General features: G+C 43.0%; 1 protein-coding gene across 1 annotated transcript in view; it reads right to left on the bottom strand.

Moving 5' to 3' along the window:
- KCNK17 (potassium two pore domain channel subfamily K member 17) overlaps positions 1-10,654 on the bottom strand; it is a 28,793-nt gene extending 18,139 nt beyond the window's left edge. Inside the window, exon 1 of the mRNA XM_054822342.1 lies at positions 10,398-10,654. Within this exon, the coding sequence (XP_054678317.1) occupies positions 10,398-10,613 (216 nt within the window). The 5' untranslated portion in view covers positions 10,614-10,654. The remainder of the gene's footprint in view (positions 1-10,397) is intronic.

Here is a 10,654-nt window from a genome sequence, read left to right on the forward strand (position 1 = left end):
CAGCCAGGAAGCACAGCTTCTGTCTTAAGAGTCTGCAGATAGGCTAAAGTACTTCCACTAAAGGGCACGCTGATCCTGCACTCAATGGGAAGGAAGGTACACGCAACTATTACTCATTGGCAAAGAGCAAGCACTGTGTTTGCAGCTGGTTTCTGTTTCTGGGATTGCGGCACTTAGCATGTCTGTGGTAGGTCAAGAGTCTTCAGCAGTAAGCCTCTGGCTAAGCATTTCCTTGTTAAGTCTTGTTATTGAGCACCCAGATAACATCATTAATCACTAGGTCTGTCACAGCCTGATCTAGGGACCACTGAACACTTGTGCAAATCAAAGCCACTTGAATAAACAGACACTTCCAGGAGAAATGTCAAGTTCATTACTGTTAGGAAGAAAGAGCTACTGATGCCATCCTTAAAGGGGAGGATTTGTAGAGAGTGGAGATAAGGTTTTGGGTTTTAAGTAAAAAATGTTTTAACATAATATCTAGAATCAACCTTTGACACGGCAACAATGATGGCAGAAATTAAAGATTGATTCTTCTGAGAACTGTAGAACTAATGGAGCTTGCCTCCCCACAGATGTGCCCATAGAGGTGGATTCACGAAAGAGAAATCCGTAGATAGCTATTAATGCGCAGAAATCACTTCTAGCACAGGAAGTCATTGCATTGCAAGCTCCAGAAAGCTGAGAGAGCATTCAGGAAGATATCAGTGTATACCTGCCCTAATTTAGCACGTTCCTCTAGACTTCTGCTTTTGGCTAATGCTCTTTTTCATAGAAAAAAATTAAGTGTTTTACAATTTTTGACAGAACACAGAAAAAACCCAGCTAATAAACATTAACAGAACAGCAGAATTATCCCTGCTTTTCCTGTTCAAGAAGCACTGATATGACTCTGCTGATGATTTTCAAAAAAACTTGACATACATTTTGGCCTGTGGGTTCAAGATTTACTGAAGAGGAACTGAATCATACATGTTGAGTCACATCTACTTGGTTCCCTTAGCCTTTGAGAACCAGAGACTTTTTTGTTTTGCTTTAACACCAAGTTTGAGGTGAAATCCCAGGGGTTTTCCCTTTTCTCTTAATTGAGCTAATCATTTATACAATATCTGCTCCAAAATCTAATGCATTAAAGGCACCTAGTAGAAGTAGCATCTCAAATCCAGTGTTCAAGAGCAGATATCTGCCTGATCTAAGACCCCAGTCAATACTACCAACTGCTCAAACACAATGAATCTTGAAATTGCAGAGCTTGGGCTTGATATTTTGGGAACTTGACAGGTTATGTGTGCAACTCAAAGAACAGGAAGGAAACAGGTGGGTGGTTAAAACAAGAAAGAAACAGAACTCAGTTCCGTTTTGGTTTCTACTGACAGAAAAGCTACAGAACAAAGTAATATCACTTCTCTGCCCTTATTTCCCTTCACGCTAAAATGATAATAATTTAGAGTTCACAGTAACTACCACATCTGACTGTGGTGGGTTGACCCTGGCTGGGGGCCAGGTGCCCACCAGAGCCGCTCTCTCACTCCCCTCATTCACTAGACAGGGGAGAAAAGGCATAACGAAATGCTTGTAGGTCGAGATAAGGACAGGGAGAGATCACTCACTAATTATCGTCACGAGCAAAACAGACCGAACTTAGAGAGGGAATTCATCTAATTTATTACTAGGCAAAACAGAGTAGAGGAATGAGAAATAAAATCAAATCTTAAAACACCTCCCCCCCACCCCTCCCATCTTCCTGGGCTCAACTTCACTCCCGGCTTCAACCTCCACCCCCCGCCAGCGGCACAGGGGGACAGGGAATGGGGGTTACGGTCAGTTCATCACATGTTGTCTCTGCTGCTTCTTCATCCTCAGGGGGAGGACTCCTCTCATCGTTCCCCTGCTCCAGCATGGAGTCCCTCTCACGGGGTGCAGACCTTCAGGAGCAAACTGCTCCAGTGTGGGATCCCCCACAGGGTCACAAGTCCTGCCAGCAAACCTGCCCTGGCATGGGCTCCCCTCTTCACGGCTCCACCAGTCCGGCCTGGAACTTGCTCCAGCGTGGGCTTCCCACAGGCCACAGCCTCCTTCAGGTGCCTCCACCTGCTCCGGCGTGGGGTCCTCCACGGGCTGCAGGTGGAATCTCTACACCCCCTCATCCTTCCTCCATGGGCTGCAGGGGGACAGCCTGCTTCACCATGGTCTTCACCACGGGCTGCAGGGGGATCTCTGCTCTGGTGTCTGGAGCACCTCCTCCCCCTCCATCTGCACTGACCTTGGTGTCTGCAGAGTTTCTTACATCTTCACACTCCTCTCTCCAGCTGAAAAAGCTCTCTCTAACTGTTTTTTTTTCTTCTTAAATATGTTATCACAGAGGCGCTGATTGGCTTGGCCTTGGCCAGCGGCGGGTCCATCTTGGAGCCGGCTGGCATTGGCTCTATCAGACACAGGGGAAGCTTCTAGCAGCTTCTCACAGAAGCCACCCCTGTAGCCCCCCCGCTACCAAAACCTTGCCACGCAAACCCAACACACTGACAACACTTATCATTTTAAGCTACAGATAAAACTCTCTGGAAACTATCAACTGCTATAGGATTTATAAATTGGGATATTTTAGATTCTTAGGCCTTCATGAGTCAATGAAACTTTATTTGCAGACTGCTACATTTTCTCATCAAGTAGTCTGTTCTGCTTCTTGATAGCACCATGCAAAGCCTATTTTGTCCTGGTGATTAAAAAAACCAGCATGACTTCCATTCAAAACAGTCTAAATGTAAATGTCTGTCCTGTTACCTTTGTGATAAAACATGCCTCAGAATACCCAAGTTTGGCCTCTAGCTCTGTTTTGCTCAACCATAAACTCTGAAGTTTCAGTTAGGAACATCATAAGCTAATGCTTGCAAATGCACACTTTATATTAGATCATTATATCCCAGCACAAATCAAAGCCTAGTTTTGTGCATCCTTAGTTCCCTCCTTTGAGTCAAGGTCATTCGTAACTCCATGAGGAAGCTGTGGTTTCTGCTGACTTCCTTATCTAATGTATTTCTGACTTATCAAACTTATTTTAGGGCAGCAATATCCCTTCTTTCCTTCTCTTCTACTACCAATTAGAATAATCATTGCTGGTTCTTCACGCAGTTCTTCGTGCAGGAGCATCCAAATACCACATTGTCCCAGTTTCTTTATTGGAATTTAAGAAATTAAAAAAAGAATAAAATCATTGCTTCAGGCTGGCTGTCTTTTACCCCTTCTCATCTCTGGGACTGTACTTCCACGAATAGTTGATAATGAGTGCCTCATCTATCCTGCAAAAGTCTCACCAATCTACACAGCTTTGTGCCAACAAACCCAATGTAGTTACAGTCATACTAGCAAAAAATTAAACCATTGGATTGAATTACACTCAAAAGATCTCTTCTGTTCATATTGTCTAATTTAAAAAAAAAAAACAGCATAAAAAAAGGACACCAGGACACCCACTTAAGTATCCAGCAGCTTAATGCAGACTCAGCCTACAGAGTTCAGTTCTCTCTTGACATTGAAGAGTTACGTCTTTTTCTTCCATGCAAAATGTAGGTTTATTCTTTTCTATTTGCTGTGGAGTTGCTCCATCCTTCAGCCATACCTGTAAGTCTCTCATTTACCATGTGTGCTGTGTTATCAGTTCTGGGCAACTCCCAGCTTTCTCAGCATACACACTTTCTCTCTTCTAAAACCCTTTTAACACATGGGGGCTGCTCCACCACCAGCTCATGGCTGCAGCACAGCTTCTGATTACCAAGTGCTGCAAAAAAGGAGCAACATTATTTACTCTGACCTCCTTAACACCAACTAAAAATTTTGTCATTCACCTCTGCACCGAGTCACAACTGCACGTGCCTCCGGTACAGCTTTCAAAAAAGGCATTTAAGATCAGCAGTAAGGAATGAATGCATGTGTATATGTAAACTTAGAACTACTTCCCTTGCAATCTACTTTCTGCAGAACACTATGCTTCTGTTTCCCTCTATAATCTTTACAGGAAAAAATAAAGTTTATGTAAGTGATTAAATCAGGCCAATTCTAATCTACCTGTTACCTCTTCCCCCCAACAACAGCGAGCTATAAAGTGAAGAGGGGGAAGTGAAGCCCTGCAAGATTATGACCCTACCAAGGATCTCCATAAGAATTCCTAACTCTCAAGCTCAAAATTTGTTATTTCTGGGGGAAAAAAAAAAAAAAAAAAAAGAAAAAAGAGACAAACCACTTTTTTTTTTCCTGGAGGAAAGTATCATGGAAGGGGTCATACCAATGACCTTTTATAAACCACAGCTCCAGTCACTGCCACAGCCCTGTGCTCCTGAACTATGGCATTTTGGCCAGAGTTCACATGAATCTTGAGATACTTTTGCAGGCAAAAGCAGTATTTCCTAATTGTATTTGAAAGTGCTTCTCAAGGAAGGCCAAAAAGTATGCGAATGGACTGGGGTAAAAAACTTCATTCCCGAGTTCAGTTGAAGTTCACATGTTCATATACAAAAATGAACTGTTCCAGGGAGTACGTGCCCTCTTGAAAATTACCTCATTTCAGACGCTTTCTCTCCACACCTTCACAATCTATCAAGGAGGGAAAGGAGGTGTTCTCAAGGCACCAAACTACCATTTAGATTAATGAGAAAATATAAACGCACATAAACTTCGTGCCCTGGAAATTCTGTGCAACGGTGGTATATAAACATTCATGTCACACAGAATACCAGCTGTAAGTCAGAAGAAAATGGTTAACATTAACCTTGGTCTCCGATTGTGAGGACAAAGGTCAATTAACTTCAAAATAATAGATCAACTTAAAAAATAGACTATGAATCACCTTTCCCAACAATGAGCTCTGATCCCCTGTCCTCGCCTGGGGTGGAAAATTATCTGACTTCTGCCCAAAAGAGCAGGCAGAAGGTGCGTTATGAATCCAATGGAATTCAGCTGTTTTTTTAATTTCATGTCACTTGACTAACCTGAGACCTGATCAAATAACTGCTCCCCCCCACCTCCCCCAACCATGATTACTAATATAATTGGTACTAGTTCCTCTAAACTAGATGAACCCTACCAGCAAAAAGCTTTTACTTTCCAGCTGTGTCTGCACTACAGTTTCTAGAATTCATCTAGACTTACACTTCAACAGAAAAGGAGCAAGAGATGCAGTAAAGGACAGTAATGATGCAACCAAGCCTACCTTAAGCCACTAGTACTTTTTTCTGAAAATTAAGCTTTTATGTCAAGAATCTGTGGCATAATTTATGGGACAAAGTATTGCTGAATTCCAGTTGCTTCCCAAACCCCAATGATACTAGTAACTTGAGAGCTGGGCTGCAACAGAAATAAGTAGGGTCTGTTGAAAGGAACTGCCTATATAATCTACAGAATAGAGCACAGCAGGTCGCATTGCATCACCCTTGTAAAACTGAGAAGGTCTTTCTCCAGCAGTTATTTTTCTTTTAGTTGCATTTAAAAATGCCAGAGTATGATGAACAAGTACCTGTAAAAGTAACCCATATCTCCAAAGAACTCAGGAATTACCATTTCTCTTTTCAGAAGGCACCTGGTCTTTAGGTATCCACCACTAGTAGTCTCTCTCAAACCTTCCCGGTTGGACAGGTTATTCAGCAGTTATTTGTTAATTCCAGCTTGCTATACTTCCTTACTTGTTACTTCCCACCAAGCCTGACCAGCTGTAACCGAGAATGTGATACTATCAAAGAACATCTCTCTTTAGGTAGAGGTATATAAATTAACAGGTTCCTGTGCTTCCCTCCATCTCTTTTTAAACACAGGTACCAGATGCTACATCATTGACCAGAAGACCTGGGAGTGAGTCAACTAACCAGAAATGACAGATCATCAGCAGGTCTTCTCCTTGCCTTCCAAAGAGTCCAAAAATACAGTCCTAGTCTATTGCCTTACAGAATACTATATGCCTACTGCCTTACAGAATAAAGATTTTAACAACTTCTGTCAAATGTATACTATAATAGGCTATTATAAGCACAGAATGCACACTCTTGGTTAAGGTACCCATAGTTCTTTTTGGTTAATAGGTCTGGAGAAGAATGAACTGGAAATAGCTTCACCAAAGTAGTAGTACATTTTGATAAGGACATTGGAAAGAACAATTAAAGGGAATCAACCCTACTTCATCTGTGACAAGCCAATAGGTATTTAACTATGGTGGGTTCTATACAGATGTCACTGCTTCACAATACCAAGAGCCAATGCTGTTCCTTAAAGTATCTTATCACCAAGAGGTGATCTCTGATGCTCACCCCTTAAGAGTCACTCTCTGCTGCATCATCTGCGGGCAAGATGATTTTAGTAAACTGTATTTGCAGGGTTGTATTTCCTGACAGCTGGCACAAATCTCTGCTGGTTCAATGTCAGTGCAAGCCAAGGTATTGATGAGGATCTTTTAGTCACATGGGATCTTGTTGCTCTTGTAAACATGAACTAAAATTCTGTGTAGCACTAGCTGTTGACTCTGGAGATAATAGCATCTAGTTCCACCTGCAGGCTTTTAGTTTATGGCCTGCCCTTTAGAATTAGGTCCTTTTCACTACACCTTAAATCTTGCTAGACAAAAAAATATTTATTTCATTTAGCTCAGCTTTCATTTCCTTCTTCCCAGTTTATGCAAGTAACTGGGTTTAAATAGCATTATGCATCTACAATAATTGAAAGTGGATAAAACAATATAATAAATACAGGAAACAGCTGTATTAGGGAAATATGTATATACCAACAAAAAGTTCATAGCAAAAAGGAAGGGTAGCAAGAAGAGGATGTCATGCCGACAGCCTAACACACAAAATGCGCTGTTCCAAGCCCCAGCCATGTGGCCAATCATCTGACTAAGGAGACACTGAAAAGTACAGCAGCTATAGCTACACCGGTGCCTGTAACCACTGAAAATGATGCAGGAAAAGGCATGAGTTTGGAGGACAGTTCAGCTGGAGCAGAGCTATACATACACTCACCCTAGGCAGTAAAACTGAAAGAAAGACTTATGCACTAGAAGTGCATCACACTGGGCAGCATGTCTAGGTGCCCCCCCCCCCCCCCCCCAAAAAAAAAAAAAAGGTCAGAGAGGGTCTCAGCTCTAAGATATGCCAGTACAGAAAGTGCCCTCTGTGTGCAGCCTCAGTCTCTGGACACTTCTCAAATCTGAAACCAACATCATTTTTGCCTGGACAGAGACTCTTACATACTTTTTTCCCCAGCTGAGTCCAGCTACTGTTCTTCACTGTACTAAGGGTCTACTGCCTCAAACCTGCCTTATCATTGCATCCATTTCCATCTTCTGCAAGTTTTATCATTGAGAGCTCCCTTTGATATAACCTCACAGCCAGTAACTCTAGCATGTGAGGATCACCACCATATTTATGATAAGAAGCCAGATATTGCCCTCTTTGTATGTTGCCTAACGGCTCTTGAAGAACTGTTTGCTCTTGATCTTGTTCACCAGGAACAAGAGTTCACATCTGACTGTATACAATACCAGAAAAATAGCCTAAAGTTAGATGGCTCAACAAAACCAAACTTATCTCTTTCTTGAGTAGATGTTACTGGATGCACAGTAGAGATACACATGGCCAGAATTCCTCTGTTGTCCCCAATGCTGTCCTTGTTCTAAGCATAAGTAACAAAATCAGTGGTCTTAATATACATACACACATAGATGCATGTATAAACACACAAGCTTGCATTTTTTGTTTGCTTATACATAAAACATTTGCACATGCAACTCTTAGTGATTTAGGAAATGTGGAAATGTTCAGCATCCTGCATGGGAAGAGCCAGCCAGTCCCTCCAGGCAAAAAAACCCAAACAAAAAACACAGCTGTGGGAAGCAGGGACCCACCAGTACGTGTCACACACTTTCTAACACTTTCTCCTCTGCCATTCAGTTTTGTTGTTGGTCTGCTACTTCCATCTACTCCTGTCTTGTCTTTTGTTAACTAGAAAATGCCCGCTTTCCCTAGAAAGCATCTGAGCCATAGAAATTACTGAAGGAGAATTCACTGGTCAAACTACCACAGCATGGTCCATTCTCCTTTCCTCCTGCTCATCCTCACATCATGCTCTCCTGCTAGCTCCTCAAAGCAGGAGTTCTCCATCTGTGCAAGGGCTGGAACAGTAGATTTCCACTCCCAGTTGGTAACCAGGAAATAAGCAATAAACAGGTTGTAAAATGATGTTTGTACATTGCTTAGCAAACTGGGATTGTATTCCATATTGGCCCCTATACTTTTAAAATAAACAGAGTTTAGAATTATCGAGGATGAAAGAGCTGTAAGAAAACAATGAGGAATTGCCAGTAATGTCAAAGCAATTAAAATTCACACACTGGTTTATGTTTTCACAAACACTTTTTATATGTCTGTCTTAATTAGCAAATAATCAACTGTGTATCTAGAATACAAGTTTGTTATCTGAAGAGGGCCAGTGATGACACTGCCTGATAAACTATGTGCAATTTACTGCAATAACAGTTTACTGCACAGAAAAACATCTCAATTTTTTTAGCGCACTTACAGTATCCAAGCAATTGCTACACAGGAGATTAGAAAAGAGCATAGGAAAGAAGCAATCCTGTGGATTATCTGTTTAAGATTTTTTTAAATAACTTTTCATAGTGAGAAATTAACACACAAAGCCATTCAAACTCAGACTATGGTTTCCTCAAAGGATCAAGGCACACACACTCTGTAAAATGAAACTAAACTTCTTCGTAACTTCCTCATCTAGGGTTTGCTCATGTCACAACTAAGTACTCACACGGCATATTTTAACAGTGTCTGGTCTAAAAGGATTAGAATTAGTAGAGACCTTTCTACCTACTCAGTTGCGATCATCTCTCCACTACTATCACCCTGTTACTGTCATTCATCAAGTGAAACCCTTCCAACCGAGGGCGAGCGCCATGCCTAGCGCTCACTGTTCAATGGACCAGTGCTGAATGAAGCTCAGCTCAGACCTGTCTTTATGAAGTGCCAGACTGTTCTTCTCTGTACACAGCACACACTATAAATAAGAACAGTAGACACCATGGTAGCTCACAAGGGTATAAATTTCTGTCATATCTTCAATGCATTACTGACTACCACAGAGAATTTACCGTCTAGAATGTCAAGGGATAAGAGCCCAACATAGGTAATCTTGTCAGGAGTTCAGGAATTTCAGCAAGGCCCTGGCAGACAAAATTATGTTGATAACCTGTTTGATGGTTTCTGTGTTTTTCTCTCTGCTGCAAAAAACCAGCAACACTTCTCTAAGTCCATTTTAAGTCCTTTGAACTCTGGTGGCAAACTACTACGGTGTTCAGCCACCATCAAACATTACTTTTACAAAAAAAACAAAAAACAAACAAACAAACAAACAAAAAAAACCCCCCACCAAACAAGTTTTCTTTATTTGGCAACATCTGTTGGAGGCAGACAGACCAAATCAAGGAGTACATACTCAGCCACCAGCACCTACTGAATATTTACCCAAACCATTCTAGTTCAAGTCACTTCAATAACATGGGTTTTTCTTTTTCAGGAAAAAAAAAAGCAATGAGAGAACCCATTAATCCCACTTTGCTCATATCTATATCATAAGATGCATCCACGTGCACTTTAATAAGATTGCATTTGGTCCTGCTTTACATTTTGCAACCATCCTGCAAATATCCTCAGAAACATTTTATGGATATCTGAAATTGTGTTACCAGGATTTTTTTATTTCCCCTCACATAACAACTAGAGAACTGAAAGAGTTTGACACTAGTAAAAACACCAATTAAACTTACCACGACAAAGCCTTTCCATTGGAATTTACCACTGTCTACGATGTCACAGACTATAACTCATTCTTAATGAGTTCAACATCAAAACAAAACCACCTGCAATTAACCCGGATAATTCTCATATAATGAGAAACTCCGCCACCGTCTTCCCTGTCAGAACGCGTTGCTTAAAAACTCGCGAACACCACAACTTGTGGGAGGACAGCGGAGAACGAGAGAAAGTCTTTCTCAGCAGAAAGAGAGACCCGGTGATGAAGCTCAGGAGAGCCCAACTTGCCCGGAGGCACAGAGCAACGCTGCGATGCACGCTCCTGCTCCGGGGAAGCTGCCCACGGAGCGGAAAACTTTTTCCACGCTGTGGGCAGCTTCTTCAGGGCCAGATTACGTGTGCGCATAGATACAGAAAGGAAAAAGGGGTTTTCTAGATTTTTTTTTTTTTTTTAATTACTGGCAGGCAGGAGGCCAGGTTGCTGCTGCTACCAGCCCTCCCGCCTCCCCGGGACGAAGGCAGCGCCTGCCCCGGCAGCTCCCAGCCGGGCGGGTGCTTTGCCCCGCCGCCGCCGTGCCGGCGGAGCCCCGGGCTCACCTCGATGAGCTGCTGCAGGGCAGGCCCCCGGAGGCAGGTGTGGTTGGCGAGCAGCTCCCAGTGCTGCTGGAGCAGGTGTTGGGCCGCCTGCACCTCGGCCGGCCGCTCCAGCGCCTGCAGCACGCCGGCGCCCAGCCCCACATAGCCCACGTAGACCAGCAGCAGCACCGGCACCCCCCAGCGCCGCCGCCGCTGCTGCCGCCGCGCCGCCACCATCGGCCCCGCTGCCGCTGCTACCGCCCCCGGGGCTGCGGAAA

The sequence above is a fragment of the Grus americana genome, chromosome 3, assembly GCF_028858705.1.
Source record: "Grus americana isolate bGruAme1 chromosome 3, bGruAme1.mat, whole genome shotgun sequence".
NCBI lineage: Eukaryota > Metazoa > Chordata > Aves > Gruiformes > Gruidae > Grus > Grus americana.